At 34.3% G+C, this 25,631-nt stretch overlaps 1 protein-coding gene across 1 annotated transcript in view; it reads left to right on the top strand.

The window, feature by feature from the left end:
* DGKB (diacylglycerol kinase beta) overlaps nucleotides 1-25,631 on the top strand; it is a 723,782-nt gene that overhangs the window by 269,438 nt on the left and 428,713 nt on the right. The window contains 2 exon segments of the mRNA XM_047695654.1: nucleotides 4,983-5,056; nucleotides 8,273-8,347. Of these exon segments, the coding sequence (XP_047551610.1) occupies nucleotides 4,983-5,056; nucleotides 8,273-8,347 (149 nt within the window).

The following is a 25,631-nucleotide window of genomic DNA, read 5'->3' as shown; positions in this document are numbered from 1 at the left end:
AGAATCATGTAAATTTCCTGGTTTTGACACTTGTGTTTAGGTAAGAGAATGTTCTTGTGTATAGGCTATCTTAAAGTAAACAAGAGTGGTAAAGTATCATTTTGGCAACTTAGTCTTAAATGTTTCAGGAAAAAATATGTTATTTGAACAGTCCTTTGAACTTTTCTGTAGATTTGAAATTGTTTTTAAAATAAAATATCACTTCAAAATATTTAAAAAATTTAAGATATTTCCATATTACTTTATTCATCAAAATCAAATATGCCAAGTTTCAGAAACTAAGAAAACTGTGTATTTTTTTAAACCTCTTTATTTTCGGTACAAATGATTTACATTACAATACAAATTAGCTCTACTAGACTAAATTCTGAATTCTGTAAGTTAGTTTTTGCCTGATTTTGACCTCTTTGGAAAATAAAATCTGGAAGCAAATAGATTGAATTAAGTAATTGAAATATCACATCTAGTAATACCTGTGTATTTTCTACCTTATCTCAGACTCTTTAAATTACAAAAGTATTAACTGAAAATGATTATGCCTCTACTCAGTAAGGACAAAAACATAATGTAAGATAAAATGAAAAATATAAAGTATCTTCAGAGATTTTGATATCAGGTTTCTGTTCTGCACTCAGGGTCTAGAAATATTTACAAGTTTGAGAAAGTATAAGATTTCTATGCCTGGCTCCATTTGTATTCAGTTCTGTACCCTCATGGATCTTGTCTTTCATACCAGTTATAATTAAGATCTACAACATGTAACAGGGAAATAAAAACAAAAACAAATAAAATATAACAGTGGTTTAGATAAGATACATGTAAATTTTTCTGTCGTGTAAATGAAGTCCAGAAGTAGGATCTCTAGAAATGGGGCAAAAAAACAGTTCCACATTTTTATCAGGCCTGGTACTCTCTTTCCTATCCTCCATCTGTAGTATCTTCAAGGTCACCTCATTATCAAAGACGGCTGCTGGTCCTTATAGTATCAGATTTCATCCTGGCATCCTGAGGAAGGTGACTAGAAGCTTTCACTCTTCCTTTGTAAAGAGCATGTCTTGAGTTTCCATAAAACACTTCTGTATTAGTCAAATTGGGCTGCTATAATAAAGTATCATAGATGGGTGGTTTAAACAACAGACATTTACTTATCATAGTTCTCAAGGCTGGAAAGCTCAAGATCAAGGTGACCGTTAAATTTTATTCTGAGTCCTCTTCTCTTGGCTTATAGGTGGCAGTCATCTCTTTGCCTGCTCACATGACTTTTTGTGTGCACAGATGCTAGATCTTTCTTTTACAAGAGTACTAATCCCATCAGGAAGCTCCCACTCTCCTGACTTTATCTAACCTTCCTTGCTTCCCAAAGGCCCTGTCTCCAAATACCACCACAGGGTGGGGCAGGGAAAGGAGGATTTCAACATAAAATTTGGGGAAACACAATTCAGTCTATAGCAACTTTCAATTATAGACAAAATACACATTTTTTTCCTACTTAGACTTCTTATTTGCGTTCTTATATGGCAAGACACCAAAAGTCACACCTTCTTAAACTCTTTGAAAGAAATACATGTTTAAATTCTGCAAACAGCAGCAACAGTTTCCAAGATACAGGTGTGATGGAAGCTGCCAGTGTTTCAGAATTACCCTTTGCCCTGGGTTCTTTTACTCAGGATGATGAGGAATATGATAGTTGTGATAGTAGCAGTCTTTGGCAATAAGATCTTTCTCCCTACTTCAGCAGTATTAGTGCACAAAGTAGTTGTTTATTTTTAACTTATCAGACTTGAAAATGACTATGAAATACTGCAGGTTTGGTGCTATCAAATTAAAAAATTCTCTTTGGTCTTCTGGACTCCAAATTTCCTCTGCTGGATTGGTTTTCTTTTTCTTTTCCTTCCTCCCTCCCTTCCTTCCTCCCTTTCTTTCTCCTTTCCTCCCTTCTTTCCTTCTTTCCTTCCTTCCTTCCTTCCTTCTTTCTCTCTCTCTTTTCTTGATTTTATTTATTTCAAGAGAGAGACAAGAGAGCAGGAACAAAAGAAGGGGCAGAGGGAGGAGGATAAGTAGGCTCCCTCCTGAGCATGGAGATAGATGGCAGATGTGAGGCTCAATTCCAGGACTCTGAGATCATGACCTGAGCCGAAGGCAGAAGCTTAACCAACTGAGCCACCCAGGTGCCCCATGGGTTGGCTTTTTTTTTTTTTTTTTAATTGCAACAACATTTAGCTGAATTTTAAAGCTTTTTGAATGGGCATTGGAAAACATGACAGATTTGCCTAAAACCTTGACATTTCTAGTATAACAACATTAAATGATCCCTTAACACCAGAGTCTCAGTGGTGCTGAGACATATCATCCCTTTAATGTAGAATGTATTAGGTCAGGAGTTTTATCTAACATCATTATCAAAGGGACTCTATTCCACAGAGCCTGGAAACTACAAATAGATACCTATAGTTTTCAGTGTTTTGTTTTTATGTAGTCTTATTTTGTAAGCTTAATTTGTAATAAGAAGATAGATGGGGGAAAGATTGCCAGATAATTTGATTTTTCCTGAATTTCCATTTGGAACATTTGACTTTTGTCACTGGTAGAGCATCATCATTCTTCTAAATTAACTCTTTATCTAAATTATCTTCATTTTCCTAATGCATTTGAACTATTTATCCATTTACCCACCTCTAAAAATGACATCCTCATTTTCTGGATTTTGGAATCCTCTATAGCCTGTATTCTAGTGGATTATAACTTGCTAGTAATAAGGTGTAGAATGCAATTGTTCTATAGCTTATACTGTCCCTTTATTAAATAATAGTTATGATACCTTTAAATATTCCAATAAACCTGTATTTCTGAAAGACACTCTAAACATATTTTCAAATAAATTATAAATATCAGACTCAGTGTGAATTTAATATAATCTAATTTATTTTAATAGAATGGTAAGCTGAATGTTGAGTTTGGGGAAGATCATCTTAATGAGTGTTTGGGTTCAGATTTAATGTTTTGCTCAAAAACCTTTATTTACCTTGAGATTCTCACCTTTATTTAAAAATAAGGAGTAACAATTCAAATTAAGTGCAAAAAGGCAACTAAAATCCACATGCGTTAGCATTCCTTTTTTTACATGGCAAAACTTTAGGAGTTCTATCTGATTTATAATTGGTTGAAAAATAAATTGAATGCAAGTCTTTAGATAAAGTTGTGTTTTAGTGTTCTTATTTTAGCTTTTAAATGAGGGGGAAAGGGCAACATTGCAAGCCAGTAGCTTAACCTAGTAGGCACTTTCTATATATTAATTGATTGAGCACATTTGGTTCAGGAGAGAACTGCGAAGTTACTACAAACCCAGCTCATCTGTCTACCTCCTAACTGAACTAGAGTCAAACCAGGAACAAGGAACCTTTGTCCTCTTTACAGAGGAAAGTAAAATAGAAACAGATACAATAGATTAAAAAGGGGGAGAAATAGAGTAAAAGCAGAAAAAATAAGGATATTTAGTATATTATAACTAATGTGAAGATTTTAACATTTCCCCAGTGCCTATATACTCATCAGAAAAATTACATTTCACCTAACATTGGAGGAAAATATATTAGAAGATATTGGAAGAATATTTTAACTTATGTTGTTCAAACAGGAAGAAAAGACATCATATGTTTATTATATTTACTTTTTAAATTTTTTTAAGATTTTACTCATTTGAGAGAGAGACAGAGCATAAGCAGGGGGAGTGGCAGGGAAAGGGAGAAGTAGACACCCCGCTGACCAGGGAGCCCGATGTGGGGCTCAATCCCAGGACCCTGAAATCATGACCTTAACTGAATGTAGACCCTTAACCATTTGAACCACTCAGGCACGCCCATCCTATGTTTCAATGGGTGTTTTTGTCTCATTACATATTTAAGAATACTTTCTAAAAGGGAAATTCATAGCAGTAAAGGATACCTTGAATCTACTTTCAAAAAGTAAACTGATCTACAACTATTCAACTTAATGTTAAGAAGGCTCCAGCAGTTGCATGTTTTGTTACTAAGTATTTTTTGTCAAACTGTATTTAGATGGGATTTATGTAGTGGTAGATTAAAGAGGACCACTTTTATTTAAAAGTCTACCTATTAACATTAAATTCAGGTAAAGTGCAAGAGCTCTTCTTTACCACCATATTGAAAACAACTTTACCTCCCCACACACCAATAACAGCTATCATTTTATCTGATTTATTTTATTTCCTGGTGTGTTTCCCTGTTGACTGTATATTTGTTTGTTTATTATCTATTTCTCCATTAGAATATAAGCTCCACTAGAACAGACACTTTTTTTTTTTGTTCAACCAAGAAACCAGTAGTGACGAAAGCAGTGAACGGCATAGAGTAGGAGCACCGTCAACTTACAGATTACTGTTTAGCAAACAGACCTAATTAACAGGCCCTCTACTCCCCAAGCAGGGAAAGAAAGCACTGAGGAAACATTGTGTAGAGGCAGACAGTTAGGCTGAAAGAGACTTCAAACCATCTTACTGAGATTCTAATGGACAAGTGATTCGATAGATGGATTCCACACGCGGCGCAAAACTCTATAGTAGGTGTCTGTCAAATCAGGGCTCTCTATCATTTGGTCCCTTTCTTCTAATCTTTCTTTCTCCACTATATTCTGTCTGCTTTACTCACCGTCCCACAAATTGTGCCTTTTGTTTTCTTCTCATGGCTATTCAAACACCATTTCCTCTTCATAGCTGCCTTCCTCTCTGCCTGGTACCTAACTAGACTCTCCCTCTCTTTGTGGAGTGAGTATGCTTCTTAATATATATTTAGTCAAAACACAGGGTTTAATTGAGTTACTAAGTAGATCTGTCTATCCATCCATATTATGGAACTTAAGAGCCATATTCTTAAAATTGTTAATTTTTATTTAATGAATTAAAAATAAAAGGGTCCTCTTCATAGATAATGTGAATAATTTGCCCATTTATCCAACTTTTCTTTTAGATTACCCCTGTTCCTGGTACTCACCCGCTTTTAGTTTTTGTGAACCCCAAAAGTGGTGGAAAGCAAGGAGAACGGTATGTTTTAAGAAATCGGGTTTATTTTCTGTGTCATGTGTATATAAAAAGGCAAAATTAGTGTAAAAACATTTTAAAACATTATTCCCTATGGTTAACAATTTTAATGTCAAATAAATAATTCTAGCATCCTTATGTAATATATTGATATGATTTCTCCTTATTTTTACAGTTTAAATATTAATATAATAATGGCCTTTATAGTTATTTTTATTATCATGTATTGGGTATCTGAATTCTCTCTACTCTATCGCCCCTAGCCCCTAACAAAGAGCATTGCATACAATATGGCTCCATAAATACTGTTGAATGCAAATTGGTTCTCTAAATGGTCAACAAGACGACTTTACGTAAATCATCATTCACTAGTGAGGAACAGAATTTATGTCCAGCTTCTAGACAAATTACATTATAATGATTTTCTGCATGTGTGTTTTTGGAGTACATGATGCCATATATCCTGGAGGAGCACAATATATTTAATCTGAATTAAAATGAGCTGCATTATTGAGGTCCCGATATATTGGCAGACAACACAAAATTTTTGTTTTGTAGCAAGTTAATGGTTAAATCATAATATTTAATAAAAATCTGAAAATCACCACATCAAAGTGTAAATCCTACATGCTTCTTAAAAGGGTGTCATAAAAATGCAGTTGCACTTGCTTTAATAATTTCTAGAAGTCTTTACTAATCTCAGCCCCCAAACGGGCAATCAAATAAAAGCATCCATGTAAACACTATGATAATAAAATAGATATTTCCATTCTGGTTCATCAAATAATGAAGTTGAAAGTTGAAATGTTTTCATGATTAGTGAAATTTTATAATTTCCTTTCCAATCACCTAACTTTCCAGCTTTATTTCAATGAAATGAAGAGTGCTGTTCAATTCCCAATCAACAAAATATTATTTCTGCTGAATTTTTTTTCCTTCATTAACATAGAGTTGTATATATTTTTTTACTTTACTAAACATGATAGAAATTATTTTAAATAGCTAGTAACTTGATAAAATATTTACATTGTTTTACTAAAGAGAATAGTTGCCTCATTTTTGGAGATATAAATAGTAATTAAATAATAATGCTAAAATGATTTTCTCCTTTACTATGATAAGTCTGCCATTTTTATGTATTATGGACATTTGGAAAAAAAGTAAAGTCTTTACACAGAGTTAGATAGGATTAATTCGTGTTGAAAATGAGAAACAAATGAAGTATCAAAAGAAAGAAAGAAAGAAAAGGTATATTTTCAAAGGAAAACATTCCCCTCAAATTAGAACATGGATCATGCAGGATGACCCTTAACTCAATATCTGACTTCCCCTTCTTCCATCAAGGAAAAGTACACAGATACACTGAAGTCATAAGTAAATTAAGTGGGGAGAAGGGATGACATTGAGGGCTCCTGTATGTATCCCCACTTATGTTTTGTTCTTCATACATGAACAGGGAGCCGATCAAAGTCACAGATAATGCAAATATGTAAGCATGTAAAGAAAACCTATTATGAATGTAAATATAAATTTTCCTGATGAATGAATAAGAGTCATCTTTCACAAACAATGATATTTCATTCAGGATTTCCTTTAAAAATACTGGGTTTCTTGACTTTGATATGTTAAATAATTAGCAAAAGTTTACAAAATTATAAAGTCACACAGTTTCCCTGTACCAGTCAACAGGTGTGAAATGTTCACATAGCATTCATTCATTCAAACAGCAACACCTGAGTGAATCCAGACTACTAGGAACTGGGGATAAAAGACCTAGAATACAGCCATGCAGGGAGGCAGGCCCAAACAGATACACCATAATATCGTAAGATGAATGCTGAACTAGAAATGTTTAAAATAAAGGTGCTGTGGAAGTTCAGAGGAAGGAAGGGTATCTGAAGACTGAGAAGTCTTTGGACAGGAAGTAGCTTTGAGTTGATATAAGTAGATGATATGTGTAGATTTCCAGGTGAAGGAAAGAGATTTGTGAAAGCGTGTTGTCTTTTTAGGGAATGAAGAGATAATCACTAAAATTAAAATTTAAGGCAAAGGAAGGGAAAGGGAAGACTTAACCTATGTTAAATATAATAAAATATTTTTTGTTGTAAATAACTTGACCCTAGGAACTTTTCATCACAGAAACAACATGGCTGTATTTAACCAGCCCTGTGTAAGAGGACAAGATAGGTCTAGACTGTATAGAGCTGGTGAGAGAACTGGAATGCCTGAGCAAAGGCAGTGAGATAGAATTGCCAAGTTTAATAGACATTACTGTTAGAAGGTGCAGGACTGTTCTCCAGTCGGGTTCAGATGCTGGGGAAAAAGAAGTACTGAGAATGACTCTTAGGATCTTTCTTGAGACACTGGTTCATATAATCAATCAAGAACTAGAATGTGAGGTTATTGCAGATTTGGGAGTGAGGTGATAGAAACAGATACTACATAGTGAATTTGGACAGTTCCTATCAGTAAAGATAGTCTGAATATGTTTGTAAAATCTATTGTAATATTTTTACATTTATGTAAAATTAACTTTTAAAAACTAAATGTATTCCTTCATTTTTAATATTTTATCTGAGAATACCAATATGGAATATGTTTTTACTTAGAAACAATTGTGTTGCATTTGTTGGACAATGATTGATTTCTTCTGGGAAAAAATGAATTATTTAATATGTGTCCATCGAAACAGTTTAGCAGTTGTGTGAGCTGACTGATCAGATGATGGTTTATGTGAAATAATTAAGCAGATGGGATCACATTCTTTGGTTACATGCATACATACAACATGCACAGTCCTATCTTGTATGTGGGATAGATTTCAGCTTGATTAGATTGACCCCAAAACCTGTAAACTACACAAGTATCAATTAGAGGAAGGTAGGTAAGTAATTTTATTCCGATACTCTTAAAAAATGTATTTGAAATCTAATTAGCTAAACAATATTCAAAAACAGGATAAATAATATTCTAAATATATATCCATATTTAGAATGTAAATATCACTATTTGTAATTTATAAGCTTTATTGCCCTTAATTGGCTACTAAATCTCTTTTTCTTATTGAGCTGTTATACTTCTAGTGTTATTAGTGTAAAATTTATCAAATATATTTACTTACAACCATGTATATAATTATAACATTAAGAGGTGCTATTTATTTAAAAATTGGAGAGTATCACTAAAGTCCTTTTTCCCCCCATATTTTCATCTTTATAGAATTTATAGAAAATTCCAATATCTACTAAATCCTCGTCAAGTTTACAGCCTTTCTGGAAATGGACCAATGCCAGGGTAAGTCCAAGGGTAATATCATTGCCATTGACTCATTTAATAGTAATTAACAAAATAAGCAGCCTGATGTACCTAGAAATAATGCTATTTGAATACAGCAGCCAGATTAGTACACATAAAAACATTGAATATCAACTATATAAGAGTAACCAGTACAGATGCTATTTTTAGCATCTGAAATAGTCTGTTTCAAGCAGATTTTTTTGCCCCTTCTAAGTTTTGTGAAGTACTGCTCTACTACTACTACTACTACTACTACTACTACTACTACTACTAATCACACAAACACACTGGCTGGGTACCTAAACATCCAAACTGTCTGTTTGAAGAATCACAGTCTCTTCTTCTCCTTTTTAAATATAGAAAGAGGATCTACTATAGAGGAAAAAGCTAGTTAACAAAGAATAGAAATCATGACATGATGTTTTCATTTACTGCTTACGAAATCTAGTGACCACCACTTTCTTACAAGACACTTTATTAATAGGTAAGACATGGCAACAGAAGTTTATTTTTTCTGGCAGCAAACCGTGTACCTTTTACAACACTAGTATATGCTGAACTCAGTCATCATTACTTTGGCCTTGTTAACTAACTAACAGCGTCTTCTACTGACCTGTTTTCTCGCTATCAACTTGAGTAAGCATTAGACCAGATGTAGTGGAAGGAAGCTCTGTAATGCTTATCTTAGCTTCTTTATTAATGAGGAAACAGCAGCATAAAACATCAATGTGATTAAAATAAGTTTTCTGGGTTATTCTCAGAAACTAGAAATCAAATATTGAAATTGGACTCTCTTAATGCTCAGAATAAAGTGTATACTGTAGTGTCTAATGTTAAATACATGTAAGTAAAATACAGTGAGTTAGCACAGGCTTCTGCAACACTTTCTTCTCTTTCCTCTGCTCCCTGCCACCTGCTGGCCAGCACCTGCTGAGCGGTGATCTGGAGAGCCCCCTTGCTGTAGAAGGCAGGATCATCCTAAGCACTTAGTTCAGAACAGTGTCTTTGTCAAGTTCCAGACTCCAGAATCTAAAGGGTCATGATCAGATTATTGGCTCCTTGAGGCGCAGGCAAGAAGTCCTGATCTAGAGAAAGCCATGCAGAAGTAAAGTCTTAATGTTGACACAGAAGCTTAGTCAGAATGGCTCTTTTTCTTGTTCTTCAATATTCTCCAAATTTCAGAGTAGTAGCTCTTATTCTAAAGGCTCAAGCAATGATGTGTTCAAAATTAGCCATTCCAGGACCTCTGGAGTTCTCTGCAGACCCATAAATCGAGGATTTGCCTGTATTCCATAATTAAATGCAATGCCTACTGATGTGCTAATTATAAGCCCATGTGTCTTTGACTCATTTCTGTAAAATGAGAAAAGTAATACCTGTCTCATCGGATAGTTGTGAAGTTAAATGGGATGATAACTATGAAGCATGTAAAAATATGCTTAGTACAAAGGTCCTCAATAATATTCCTTATTCTCAATACTATTTATAGTAATATTAGTTAATAATTAATAATTGCATGTTTGTAGCTTTATATAAACATTCCATAATAATATTGATTTTAGCCTTGTTTTCATTTTCATTTTTTTCCCTACTCCACTTTAAATGTGTACTACATGCTTCTTTTCACTCTTTCAATTTTAGGCATCTTATTATCCAGTACTCGATTTTAATACACTGAAAAAATAAAAGTAATATATGTACTTGTGAAAATCCACATTACAATGAGTCTCATTTAGAAAGTAAGTTAAAGACTCCCGTTCAAGCACTAACACTCCTCATGTGATAGCACTGCAAATTGTTTGTGTGTATCCTCCAAGGACTTCTTACAAGAGCATACAACCTAATGTGTGTATGTGACGTATTTACATACAATGTATTCATGCACACAGAGTATTCATATACATACACATATGTATGTTGTATGAATAAGTAGATGTTTTGAATAAGATTTTATTTATTTATTTGACAGACAGAGATCATCATAAGTGGGCAGAGAGGCAGGCATAGAGAGAAAGGGAAGCAGGCTCCCCGCTGAGCAGAGAGACCAATGTGGGGCTCAATCCCAGGACCCTGGGATCATGACCTGAGCCAAAGGCAGAGGCTTTAACCCACTGAACCACCCAGGCGCCCCTATTTAACTGGGAGTATAGATCGTTTATTGTTCTGCAACTTGCTTTTTTTTTTTTTTTTTTGTAACTCAAAAGCATATGATGGATATTGTTTGAGTTCAGCAGATATTGATAAGTTTCATTATCTTTAAGAGCTGCACAGTATTCCATGGTTTTGTTAGCTGTTCCATTATTGATAAACATTGAGGTTGTCTGTACTTTTCAATTATTACCAAATTTGCGAAGTTAGCATTTATCAATGTATTTATGTCTTTCGAAAGTTTTTCCAAATGTTTGCATAGAATGGTTGATATAGGTAGAATTGCTTGATTGAGAATATTTTCCATTTTAATTGTGTAAGGTTCTGCCAAAGTTCTAATCAAAATATTTTTATTGAATTATAATCCCAGCAGCTATGTATATAAAGCTAATTTCCCACAAGATTCTTTAAATTGGCTATCTTCAGTAATTTCTGTTTTAGCCCAATGTGATAGGTGAAAATATACTTGTCATTTTCATTTGCATGTGTTTGATCAATTATAAAGTTTACTATGGCATTAATTAGATATACTTTTCTATAAACAACAGAAATGTACCCTGGCTTATTACCCAAAATAAAGGTCAATTATGAGGTCGCTCCTGGAATTAATAGAAAAAATAAGGAACTCTGTTTCAGTAAAGATAGGGATCAGGACAATTTGAGGAAATGGAGTAGCGGGACCAAAAGCACAAAGTCCCATGGTAGTTCTTTCCAAGAGGAATTGATTCCAGTTGCTTTTAGTATTCTTATTTCTCTGCTCAACATTCAGATCCCAGTGAAAAGTATATTTATTGGTTTTTCTCATTTCCCATGCCACAGCCTAGGCTTGTTTAGGATGGGGGATTTTGACTGACAGTCCTGTCGAGGCTTTATCTACATGGTTTATTCCCGTAAGGCTAGACAGGGATATATAACCTGAGGATGAAAGAGGAATTCTTGGAGGGGATAAACCGTAGATGTTCAGCACAGTGCAACCATAGGGCTGTCCAATATCCCTTCTTTTCTGAACACAACAATTGAAAAAATTATACTAGTCAAAATTGCTAGTACCAAATGCACAACTGAAAGCACACATTCTTCTAAAATGTAGACACCCCAAAATTTCATACAGTCACAATATACAACTCCAAGTCCTGGTTAGCAGGAAACAACTGGAGATGACTACTTTCTCCTCACTCTCCATACATTTGGGATTAACATACAGAAATGTAATGAGAAATTTAAAAATTTAACTACAAATGTGAATTTAATTGAATGATGATTTTAATAATATAAAGAATGAAACACATGTAAAGTCTGTGGCACTGGATTTGCAACTGGTTGAAAGCTGTAGGTGAAACTTAGCATGTTTCTCCTGCTTATACATTTTTACCCACTGTGGTGACCCGTTTTTACCTGATAGTTCTGAGACTTCGGTAGTATTGTTTGCATAGTGCTGAATTAGTCTCTCATTTGCCCTTACTGAAAGGCATGGTGGTATATGGCAGTATTAAAGTTATCTATCAAATATTTCCAGGTCTTCTCCAGGTGTTTGATTATATTTGCTTTCTTTAATCATAGCAATGTGGAGTATCTGTATGGCTTTCTCATAATAAACCTCGGTGATAAAGTAGATTTTCCATGCTTTCTTATCATTTGCCACAGTAACTAGCAATATTCTATATATTGGCTCTTTTGTTAGCTTGGATCACAGAGTGAAGAGAGATAGAAAGACCCCCCACCCCCCACCCCCCAGCCAGCAACACATACTGCTATACCTGTGATCCCCATAGAATGAGGGATAAATAAACCTCTCTAAGGCTGTGCCCCTATGATTTGGGGTTATTTGTAATTATATATAGCCTGATCTTTCATGATAAACCAATGCTAGAAGGAGAGATCCTATTAGTACTCTCTATGCCCATTGTATAGTAACAAATCTATTTCTCCTTGGAAATCAGAATCCACTATATTAGGTAACATCTTCTTTTTTTTTTTTTTTTCTTATTTGCCTAGTCCTATGAAAACCCTCAAAAATGTCTAGGTGTCAGTTTTAGCTCCTAATTCAGTGAAAACTTTATTGTCTCATATGGCAGCATTCTCCACTTCGGTGTTAAAGCATCTAAACCATGATAGTTAAAAACTGAGGGGATGGGAAGCAGAATTTTGAAAGTGGATGAACTCATCAGTGTTTGTCAGAGAAAGAGATCCAATAAGGTATATAGAGAAGGATTTATTATAAGGAATTGGTTTATATGCTCTTGGAGACTGACAAGTACAAAGTCTACAGAGTTGATGTTTCAGTTTGAATCTGAAGGCTGGCAAGGTATTTTAAAACCAGAAGGAGCCACTGTCCTAGTTTGCAGGCATCAAGCTAAAGAGTTCTCTCTTTCTGGAGTAGGGTCAGTCTGTTATTTTTTTTGACCTTCGGCTGATTGGATGGGGCCTGCCCACATTATAGAGGACAATCTCCTTTACACAGTCTATCAATTTAAGTATTAATCTCATCTAAAAATACCCTCACAGAAAAACCCAGAAAAATGTTTGATCAATGATCTGGTCATCCCGTGACCCAACCAAGCTGACACGTAAAATTAACCATCACAATGTGTATTAAGTCTAATTGTAAGTTTCATCACTCAAAATGTACCTTTTGGCCCCGGGACCATGTATTTTCTCACATGAGTAAGCAGCATCATATAGTTTAGAGCCTGTGCAGCAGAAGTTTGTAGTACACCATTTAAGTGTTCCCACTGATTCAGGGACCGAGCCTTTAGTAGGCTATTTCAGCGTTCTACTGACCAACTGCTTCTGCATGATGAAATACAAGAGAAGACTTTTAAGTCTTGGGGGCATCAGCCCACTGCCTTTCTTCCTTCTCATTGAAAGGAATTTTTTGAAAGGATACAGCAACATGTGAGACACTATGATAGTGTATAAGTCATTCAATAAATCAATTGCAGTTACCATTGACAAAGACATAATGGGAAGGAAAAGTAAATTCAATTGCTAGAATAAATTCCTAGTGCAATGAGGCAAAGGCTACACCCATTATGAAATGGGTCAGGTGAATTTAGCCTACTTCTAAACAGTTGGCTGAGGCCCTTAGAGTAAATCAACATATTGGAGTTCACTCATTGGTTTCTTTGATGATGACTGAGCATTCCAGAGTCATTATCTACCTTTTTTGTTGAAGATTAATTAGTGTTGTTTATCTCTTTCGATAGCCTCCCCTACTACTAATATGAACATGAGCCTTTTTTTGCACACTCACTAGGAGTAACTAAGAAAAATGCTGACTGGGATTTCTTCGGGTCATTTGCAGTCCCAACTATGGGTTAATTCTGAGAAATTCACTTATATAAGCTTTCCTTTCATCACTAATTCTCTATTCTTGTCCTTTCCAAGTCCTTCATAGTCTAAGGCATGTTATTAACCGTTACTGTTGCATTATTGTGTTTCATAAACTCTGGACATCATTCTGCCCAGAAAAGGTAGACAGGTTTTATTGTGCACAGTATGGCTCCCTGGTCAACTGGCCGCCTTTCCTGTCCTCCTTGTATTACTCCTAGTATGGTTGTACTGCCAAGCTGTCTACTTCCTGCTGCTTCTGGCATATCATGGAGAGGCATTGGTAAACCATTTTTTTCTTTTATCCTTAAAGAGTGAGAATAAAAAAGTCCCTATGAGAAAAAAAAATTAGAAAGAAAAAGGTATAGGTTGAAGGAGTGGTGCAGAGTATAGGGAGATTCTGAGTATCTGAGGGGTGGTCCCAAGCATTTCAATGTCTTAAAAGCTCCCCAGTTGATTCTATGCAGCCAGCATAGAGAACCACTAAATAAGTAGATTGATTGCAATATAATAGGTGTTATACGCCATATGATATGGTGCAATTGGGGTGACTTCCCAATTACATGTTTAATAATCATTGTAAATTCTTAGACAGTCATCAGTCTTTTGCAGTACCGTTTTTATAGGTTGTCACATATGGATGAATCAGTAGCCCATAAATATGTCTTAGATCAAAATTCAGATTCAAATTTCAGAGAAAAATTGTCTCATTGACCAAGTTTGTCCATAATGCCTACCCTATTATTTGGGTCAATACAGTTGGTTTACTTGTTTGGTAGATCTACCAAAACCATTCTCAGCACTGTTTCCCCTAATCAAATAAGGCCAAGAAAACAGATGCTCCAAATAAGAATTTTTTTTTTATGTATAGTAAACTTTTGGTTTTTTTGAGTAAATTGTTTGCTCTTTTATTTGCCCATATTCCTTTTCATATATTTGTCTCTTTTTATGTTCATTTTGAGATCTCATTACATATTAATGTCATAATTTTATATACATTGCAAATGTTTTCTTCTACTTTGCTCTGTCTTCTTTCAATTTATATATTTTTGTCCATATAAATATTCAAAATTTTCATCTACTAATTCTGTGAAGAATGATTACTCTATTTTATATGTTTTAGAAAACCCTTTTCTCAAGCAAAGATTATGAAATGTTCCTGTACATCTTCTTTTACTAATTTTACATTTTGTTCTAAACTTCTGACCTTTAATCTTTTTTTTTTTAAAGGATTTATTTATTATTTGACAGAGAGAGCAAGAGTACAAACAGGAGGAATGACAGAGGGAGAGAGAGAAGCATACTCCCTGCTGAGCAGGGAGCCTGATGCGGGGCTCAATCCCAAGACCCTGAAATCATGACCCGAGCTGAAGGCAGACACTTAACCAACTGAGCCACCCAGGTGCCCCTCTGACTTTCAGTTTTTAAAGATTGCATTTTTTATCTTAGAAGTGCATTGAAAGATATGGATTAAGTAGTGGTGGAGCACATTTTCCCCCTTACATTGAAATGTAGTTGTCCAGGATGCCTGCATGGCTCAGCCAATTAAGTGTCTGAGTTGATTTCATCTCAGGTCATCACCTCAGGTGGTGAGATTGAGCCCAGCAGTTGGATTCCATGTTGGGCGTGGAGCCTACTTAAGATTTTATCTCTCCCTCTCCCTCTGTCCCTCCCCAACTCTCTTTAAAAATATGTAATTATCTCAACAAAAGCTATTTATTAGTTCACTGTTTCACCACTGATTTGACTTTTTGTATATGATGAAATAATACATATGTTAGAGCATTGCTGCTCTTTGCTTTGTTAATCTGCTTATTAATTCTAATAATAGATTTTTATATACTTTAATTCCCTAATTATTCTCTCAAAATTTAATGACATTCTCTCTCTGTTGTTTGTTCATGTCTCAAGTTTAAAAAAAAAATGAGTTTGAACGTAATTGCATTGAATTTTTAGTTTCAATTGGAACCCTATGAGAATGCCCTGTTTCTGATACCAGTGCCCACCCTGTGTCCCCATTGGCAGACCTGAGCTTCTAAGAGAGTTGTTCCTTGTTATCCTGGAGGCGAATGCCACAAGTAGCTGCTCTTAATGGGGACTGTGGCCAGGCTGTGCTATAAGCCTCCACTTAGTCCCGTGACTGATGTGCTTGCTTGTCATAACTCTTCCCACACCTGTTTCTTACGGTGCTACCCCTAATCAAGCTTTGTTGACAGAGCTACTCTTACAGTCATTCCCTTTTAGTGTTTTGCTTTGGAAACCATTCCATTCTCTAAGGTCTATTTACTAATCTAATATTCATTGTTATTTAGTTTCATCTTTGTTTCTGGTCTATTTCTTTCCCACTGCTAGAAGATATCTATATAGATATATAGATATAAATATACATCTAGATTTATAAATCTATATATAAATCTATATATAAATCTATATATAAATCTATATCTAAATATAGATTTATACATAAATAAAGATATATCTATATCTATATACATATATATAGCTATATTTTTATCTGCTACCATGAGCCTGTAGTAATTCATTATCTATTTTTTAAAAGATTATTTATTTGAGAGAGAGAGAGAGAGAGAGAATGAGAGAGAGCAAGAGAGGAAGAGAGAAAGCATGAGAGGGGAGAGGGTCAGAGGGAGAAGCAGACTACCTCCTGAGCAGGGAGCCTGAAGCAGAGCTCAGTCCTGGGACTCCAGGATCATGACTTGAGCCAAAGGCAGTGGCTTAACCAACTGAGCCACCCAGGCACCCCTTACTTGTTATTTTAATTTCCCTTTTTCCCATTTTTCCTTTTTACCACACCATCATTTGTATCTCTTCTCTTATCCTGTCTTTGTTATTTTTTTCTTTTCTGACAGTTTGTTTACAGAGTAGAGACTTTTCTTGGTGTATTGAAACTATGCTAATCCTTAGTGTGAATTACTGAGTAAATACCAAACTCTTTGGACATTTCTCTTTTTGTCTTTAATTGTTTTCAAGACAAAAATGGCTATCTGTTTGTTTATTCCCATTATATCTCCTTATATAAATCTCTCTGATCCTATTCTATTTAGTGATCTCTAACACTAGTATCTATGTCATAAAATTGGTTTCTTCCTGATAATGCATATTGTGATCTAATTGAATAAATTATTTGGAGGTATAAACTAGTTGGAAAAGATGAAATATAAAATATGTATTGCTTTCTGGTCAGAGAATGATGAGATGTTTTTTTCCTTTACAACGTTAAAGTAAATATGCACATCTCTAGCTTCTCCAACAACTGCATATGCTAATGTGGCCTATGAAACGTCAATATCAAGTTTTTATGTACTTGTGACATAGCTTTTTCTTTTCTGACTCAAAGCTTTGTGAAAGTACAGATGGTTTATTTTATTTGCATACCATCCCTAAAATATTTCAGAAAAAATATCAAGTATGTATTGAACTGAAATAAAATGTAAGACAAATCTTTTCAAATCATGCAAATTATTTTCCAGATTGTTACCATAATGAGGTATAATGAATCTTTCATGAAAGGTGCTTTATAGAAATCTTTGGTTTCATCTAACTGAACTAAATGCAAAACATACATAGTATTAAAAATAAAATTTAACAGTCTACAAATTCACATATTCTGAGTATCATACATACTTACACATAGTGAAATCTTTAATATATTCTATTAAAATAAATGTGTAACTTGGAAAAGATATAACAGATTCCACAGATTTTATTACTTTCTTACTTTAAGATATAATTTTATATAACAAACTTGCTACCATATTTTATGTAAATAAAATCCATCTTGAATCGGAACTTATGACCTACTACCTATGTCTCTTGCTTTGGAATCTTGTTATGTCAGAGAGTTAAACAAAATCCTCAGAAGGCTGAGAAAAAGTTCATCAAAATTCAGTCTAGCTCTACTGGGAGTTTACAGAAAAAAATCTTGCTAGTTGTAAAAAATTTGGTATGGTAAAAATAAAGCACTCTGCTCACCCTTTCAGTCCTTAAGATTAATCCTATTTTATGATGATTTTGTGAGCCATTTCTTTTTTTGTTTGTTTGTTTACAGATTTATTTATTTGGGGCGCCTGGGTGGCTCAGTCATTAAGTGTCTGCCTTTGGCTCAGGTCATGATCCCAGGGTCCTGGGATCGAGCCCCATATCAGGCTCTCCGCTCAGTGGGAAGCCTGCTTCTCCCTCTCTCTCTCTGCTTGTGTTCCCTCTCTCACTGTGTCTCTCTCTGTCAAATAAATAAATAAAATCTTAAAAAAAAAAAAAAAAGATTTATTTATTTATTTGGGAGGGGGTGGTGGCAGAGGGAGACGGAGAGAGAAAATCTCAAGCAGACGCCCCTCCAAGTGTGGAGCCTGATGCAGGACTCATTCTTATGACCCGGAGATCATGACCTGATCCGAAATCAAGATTCAGATGCTTAATTGACTGAGCCTCCCAGGTGTCCCTAAATGGGTGAGCATAATTCTGTCTTTATCACTAGAGCAATTGAGTTTGATACTTGATTTATATTTTTATATTAAAAATCTATAGGTTAGTAAAAGTAACAAAACATTAACACATCACTACAATTAACAAAATTATATGATCATCTGCCTTGTAGAAAAGCTTCCCCATTTCAGGTATTACAACTCTGTAGTCACTTTCCACATGTATCAGCAAATGCATTATGACTTTAAAGATGTTCAAAAATCTGAAATGTTATTACTCATCTCACAAAGAAACAATAGTAGCTGGCTGAATAACAGTTAGAATAGACACCTATGTTTTTATTTAGAGATTTTCACTTATCTAAATTCCCTGAACACTCTAAAAAGAACAACTTCACCTAATTGCTTCTAGAAATAACCAATTTGTCTATATGATCTAACCTGTTTCTTATTTTATTCTACAGAAGTGAAGCCTCTAATAAATAACAAACTATTTTATTTGAATATTGAATAAACACGCCTGCCCAGCGTGTTTCCCTGGCACGACCTTCCATAAGCCCCAGGCTGGTAAAGGACATGTCCTTATTAATGAATGAATACAGGGAAACTCATAGTAGATGGTTATCTCAGAATCCTATAGGAATGAGGATCATGTAGCTTACTCCTATAATTTAATTAAAAAGAACAAAAGTGGACAGTGTAATCCACACTCAAATAGACTAATGATACAGCAGCTGAGGAAAAAATAAAATGATAACTTAATAATAATAATATTAATAGTAACATAAATTGATCCAGAATTTATATATTAAATGGCTAACAGATGTCAGGAACAAGTCTTAGAACTGCCACTCCACTTCTAACAAAACAAACAACACTTTCTGCTCACATGGCCTTATGTTTCAATGGAGACAGATTAAACTAATAAAATATACATTGTGTCAGTGGAGAAGGTAAATAGAATATATATTGGTAGTGTGTGTTCTGTTTGTTCTTCTTTATAGGTTGAGCAGGAAAGAAGTCGCTGAGTATAGACTAGAAGGACATGAAGGAACAAGCCATTTGGCTATATCATAGAAAAGCATTTGAGGCAGAGAGAGGGACAGAAATTAAAGCCTCATGACAGGACAATATTTGACATAATTGGGGGATATTAGCAAGATGGCCAGAGGGACTGAAGCTGAATGGATAGGAGTAGTTTATGAGAATGATACTGAGGGGCCAAATCACGTAGGGTCTTGGGGTCACTGTGAGTATGACAATTAGGTATGTCCAGGAGTCTTCTGGTCTGTTCCTGGCTTGCCAGCATCTATCCCAATTTAGTATTTAGCCAGGAATTTTATATCTTAAGTACTGTTATTAGTGGGTACATTATCATAAGCTCTGATGATTATGGGTTTGTGGTCTCTCCAGTTTGTATATCCAGTTTCTGCTATGTTTTCCTCTAGTCAGACGTAAGACACATCCGTCCAATGAATGGTGTTCTCACTTTTACATATAATCATTAAATATGAAACATAACCAGAAAAGTGACTATCTTTTCCCAACCATTCCCACATGCAAAACAACAACAATTTCTTCTGAAGTGCAGTATATAGTGAGTTCAAAGAAAAAAATAAATATGCACTAAAAATCCTTTTGGCTAACTTGTATACCAGCCCATGGAATCTCATCTCCTTGTGAAATGCAAAGGAGAACAAATATACCAATCAGTAATATCTGTAGAGATTGGGGGAAATCATAGGTTAGATGTATATTAAATAAATATGAGGAAGAGAAAATGAGCTGTCCTGCCAATTATTTTTAATGAATGCTTTTGAATAATCTTATGCAGTGTTTAAAAAAAAACTAAACATGTAATTGAAATTTATAAGTATTTGTTTTGTACACTTTTATTTTGCAATAAAACTTTTAGCAAAAATCAGCAAAAATGAAAATGCATATTGAATGGAAAATTCAGTTCTGAGTTTCTCTTTTCTCAGAGATAATTGATAATGAATACATGATTTTTATGAAGTACTTAACATGTACCATCAACTATGGGAACTCTAGTGGTATCATTGTGCATATTGAAACTATAAGCACAAATATGCTATAGAAGCATCAGTATCTACTTCTAAATTAATAGCTAATTATCTGCTCAAAACAGCCATTTAAACTGCAAAAGATCTCTTTGCCTATCACTCTTTGAAGAATGAACTTTCATTTAGATCAAGTGACTGTCCTAAGTTAATGTTCATGTTCAATTCCAAGTTTTTTATGTGTGTTATAAGTGAAGTGATTAACTGTTAATATTTTGGCTTCATTGGAGGAAGAACTTTAAAAAGATTCAGCAATCCCATTTTTATATCAGAGCAATCAGAAGGCTTTAAACAGAAAATCCATTAAAAAGTAAAACAGTAATGATTTTATTACTTCTTCCTATGGTGATAATTTGAATATAGATTTTGTTGGAGCACATAGTCATGGCAAAATATTGTTTTGACTAAAGTCAGAAACAATAGATAAAAGCATATGGTCTGAATTGGTTGTGGTAACTGCATCCAAAGAAATTTTACTATATTATTAATTAAAATAGAAGCCTTAATTGTCAAATTCTATGTATATGCATATGTGAGCATGATCATATATACAAACACACACAAATTGCTCAGTTGTGCTATAGATTCTATAGTCACTAAGAAACCTTCTGGAAAAATCAAGCAAGTAAGGCTCAAATCTCAGATCATTTAAGTAATGGAGTCCTTAAAATATCTGTGGATAATACTACTCCAGTAAGTCTTTTTCATTTATAACTTTCTCTTTCATTTAAATTCTACCACTGAAGAAGCGTGACAGTTTAAAATAATTTAACATAGAGGCCTGTAGAAATCTACAATTTGATCTCATCTTGTCTTCTCTTCATAAAAATATTATTTAAAATTATCTTATGAAAAGCTGACCAAATATAAAAAATGTTTAAGTCAATTAGGCAGTTCATTAATGAAATTATTATACTTGATTAGCCAAAAGGCCAGGAAATGAACATTAATGAAATTATTAGGCTATTATTCTCAACCTTATGATGTAGTGTCTGTGTGCTCTTAAATTTGCAGTCTGTTGTGATTTCTTATTCTAAATACATATACGTATATGTACATATTTATATATAATGTTTAAAACCTGATTTTTACACATTTTTTTCTTAAAAAGGTCATCAAATTTTATAAATATCACACCCCACAAAATCAGTATTCACCTTTGCTCTTAATTTATCAATGAAGTATCATGGAAAAGAAAGTACTTCAACTTGTTTGTCATTCCTACCATTATGAAAACATCGCTATGCAGGTCTATCTTGACTCCCTCCTCTATTCTCTTTTCAGATGTGGCTTCTCTCCTAGATAAAGTGTATTCACCTTCCTCTCTGGATCCCTGCTGCTCTCCTTCTTTGACTCTTCTTCATTATCCCACCCCCTTGCTATCACATCTTGAGCTGTTCTCTTCTATTGCCTTTTTATCATAACTATGTAGGCCCTTTTTTAAGATTTTATTTATTTATTAGAGAGAGAGAGAGAGGGATTGAGTGGAGGGAGGGACAGAGGGAGAAAATCTCAAGCAGACTCCATGCTGAGCATGGAGCCTTACTTAGGGCTCTATCTCATGACCCTGAGATCCAAATCTGAGACTAAACCAAGAGTCAGATGCTTAACCAACTGCACCACCAAGGCACCCCCATGTAAGCCCTGTTTCTATAAGCCCACTCTGCACTAAAGTGATTTGATTTAGTTTATAAAAGCCTATACAATGTTTACAATGTTATTATAAATTAACAATAAGAATTGGTAGAGATTCAAGACCAAAGGGAATGCAGATAAGTAATTCCTAGGACTGCAATGTTGCAAAAAATAAGCAACATATAAAACTAATGGAGGTTTTTAATTTTTAATTTTTTAAATTTTTAATTTTTTCATAAAGATTTTATTTATTTGACACACAGAGAGAGAAATCACAAGTAGGTAGAGAGGCAGGCAGAGATGGTGGGGGGAAGCAGGCTCTCCACATGAGGAGAGAGCCTGATGCGGGGCTTGATTCCAGGACCCTGAGATCATGACCTGAGCCGAAGGCGGAGACTTAACCCACTGAGCCACCCAAATGCCCCTAAATTTTTAATTTTTAAAAATTTTGAGCAAATGTAAATCTACTTACCTTCCCATTCCTTTATTTTTTTCACAACTAAATACTTAATAAAATGAGCTGTTTTTCTACTCTTTCATTTCCTCTTCTGTGTAGTTGGGATTTTGACTCTACTCTCCATTGAGACTGCTGTTGTCAGTAATAAACTTCTGGGTGTAGAATAAAGTCTTGCTTATTTTTATATTTCTTAAAAGTCTTTCCTCCCTTGGATTTTTTTTTTTTAAGATTTATTTATTTACTTGGAGAAAGAGAGAGAGAGAGAGCAGAAGAGCAGAGGGAAGGAATCTGAAGTAGACTCCCTGCTGAGTGAGGAGCCCAATTCTGGGCTTGATCTCATGACTGAGAGATCATGACCTGAGCCGAATTCAGAGTTGGATACTAAATCAACTGAGCTACCCAGTCACCTCTCATCTCCCTTGGATTTTAGGAAATAATTATCTCCCATCTCTAGAGTTGTTTCTTCTTATATAATTGTATACATCCTTCTTGGTACATCTCTTGAAAGTCACGTTTTCCTAGAATTTCGTACTCAGAATTCTATGTCATGCTTCCTTAATTTTATAATAATAAAATAATAGTGATTCATAGGGCATAGGTCAAGGCTTATGCAAAGTGTAACAACCTTATGTATTGGGCATTTTCTCCATTTGCAGATGAGGAAGCTTATGATCAGACAGTTTAAATAATTTGCTCAAGGTTTTAATCCCATAAAAGAGCAAATCTTTGTTGTATTCTGTCGTGACCATTTTAACTTCTGTTCTGTTCCTTCTTCTTACTTCCTTTCCTGATTTTGATAATCAGAAATATCTGGATTGCTTCTGAATATTGCCTTCCATCTCAAATTTCTCTCTGTAGCCCCGCATAGATTTACACAACTATTAGGCGACATTTCCATAAGAATGTCCCACAGGTATCTCAAATTTTACAGTCTAATATGAAACTAATTTTTTTTGGCCTTTCCCAAACTTATTCACTGACGTGTATCCCAATATGATGAAGGGGAAGACTGTTCACCTTTCCCTTTCTTCTGACAATGGATTATTTCACACTGTCCAGAAATTCTCATCTAATCACTTTACTGGTTTCTTATATTCACCCTTTTTCTTATATATTAAACTTTCATTCACCTCTTCCTCTTCCCTATCCGCCAATTCATCAAAGAATTAACTTACCACAGCCTCAAAATTCAACTCAGGTCTTTGTCTCCACTTTTATTAAACCAACCTCGATACACTTCTCTGTTTAATCTGCATCAGCAGCTCCCAAAGAACATTCTACTGCGACCTGAACTGTGTGGGATTTTTTTGTCTGCTTGCTCAGTTAAACCATTGAGATATTGGAAGGCAAGGATTCTATCTTGCTTTTCAGTCTCTGGAATCTAACCCAGTTTCTGGTACAGAGTTGCAGTTAAATGCATATTAAATAAATGAATTGATGCAGGTGCTGTAATCATTTATAAAATTACTTTTCTCATATATAAATATTCTATTAAATGTAACTCTCTTTCTTAGGCATATATAGCTATTCTGTTGTGTTTGATCCCTGTCAAAGAGTTTTATTTTTCCTCTAGAGAACTTCATGTGTTATTTCCTAATTCACAATACTTTCTTCTTCACATTATAAAATTAACTTGGTGGAAAGATCTGATGTAAAAAAAAAAAAAAACCTCATTCTAATTACTAACAATAAAAGCATTAGGATGACAAAATGGATTTGAGTAGATGTGCCAAAGAAACCTAAGCAACCTAATCTCTTCTGCTGTTACATTTTAGGAGTTAATTTTAGATAGTGTCCTTTGGACCACAGATGATGTCTTTGTGCTTTCCAATTGGAAGTATTAAGAATGAAGTCTTCCAAGTTAACTTCTTTCAAAGATCAGGAAATATGTGTGAATTAAAACTCTTTATCATATATTTCTTTTCATTCTTCACTTCAAAATTTGAGTCTTTTTTTTTTTTACTTATGTTGTAGTCATATAACTTATAAACTTAGAAGAAATATTTAAATTGAGTTTTCATGTACATACATATATGTTAGTATGCAAACACATATGAATTACTTTAGGACTTTGAGGGATGAAGACACATGTATTTGGTCACCAACTTGATTGCATATTTGTAGCACTAAATATAGTTATGTGAATACTGAGTCAAATTACCTCCCTTTAGGGGTGCCTGGGTGTCCCAGTCAGTTAAGTGTCTGCCTTCAGCTCAGGGCTCAGGCCATGATCCCTGGGGTCTTGGGCTGGGCCCCACCTTGGGCTCCCTGCTCAGTGGGCAGTCTGCTTTTCCCTCTCCCTCTACCTCCTTTTCATTCTTATGCAGAAAATTCTTAACATGTATAGATGAGAAGAAGTGTTAAAAAAAAAAACAAAAAACTGTTGTTTTATGTTCTTCGGTTACTTGGCCCCTAAATACTAATTTATGTTTACGTATATTTAAAACATCCTAAAAGAGTTGCTATTTTCTACATACCAGAATAAATTTATATTTTAAAGATGTTTATAAAAGCATTTTATTATACAAATGAAATCATGAATAGTTTCGATAAAAGATTAAGACTATTTAGCTAAGTATTACTTTGTCTTTAGTCATTCAAAAATCATCTAGGAGTTTGATATTTTGTAACACGTTAATTTTCTAAGAATTATGTGCACGAGTCAAAAAGGAACAAATAGTTGGACCGCATTCGGGAGTCTATTGTTTCCTGATTTCTCCTTTCTAATTCATTTTATGCCAGGGAGAACATTAAAGTTATTTAATAAGATAACAGGAGTTCTCAAGAACAAATATTCCCTCATTTTCTGTCTCTCATAATCTTTTTGGCATTTCTCACTGCCTTTCTCTCTGACTCTTTCTCCTTCTCTTGTAAAATATACATTTGCATAAAATATGTCTTTGATATTTCCAGAGATAATGAAATTAATGTTTCAGTTAATGGTGTACTGGAATATATATTTTCTCAAATACTCTGGAAGTTATTTTTGGCTGTGATGGTAACAGCATTAAGTTATACTGGGTTCATATCCATGAGTCCAAATTACATTTTTATGACTATCCCACTTATCTACATGCCCAAAAGAGTGTAAATTCATCTTTCATACAACATCCTCAAAAGATTAGCCAAATTTGTTTAAAATAGGTGCACTTTCTAGTTTACCTAACCTTTATTAGTAAAATAGAGTA

Source organism: Lutra lutra, chromosome 11 (assembly GCF_902655055.1).
Source record: "Lutra lutra chromosome 11, mLutLut1.2, whole genome shotgun sequence".
Classification (NCBI taxonomy): domain Eukaryota; kingdom Metazoa; phylum Chordata; class Mammalia; order Carnivora; family Mustelidae; genus Lutra; species Lutra lutra.
The sequence above is the reverse complement of the archived record's forward strand: the minus strand, read 5'-3'. Positions and strand labels throughout refer to the sequence as shown.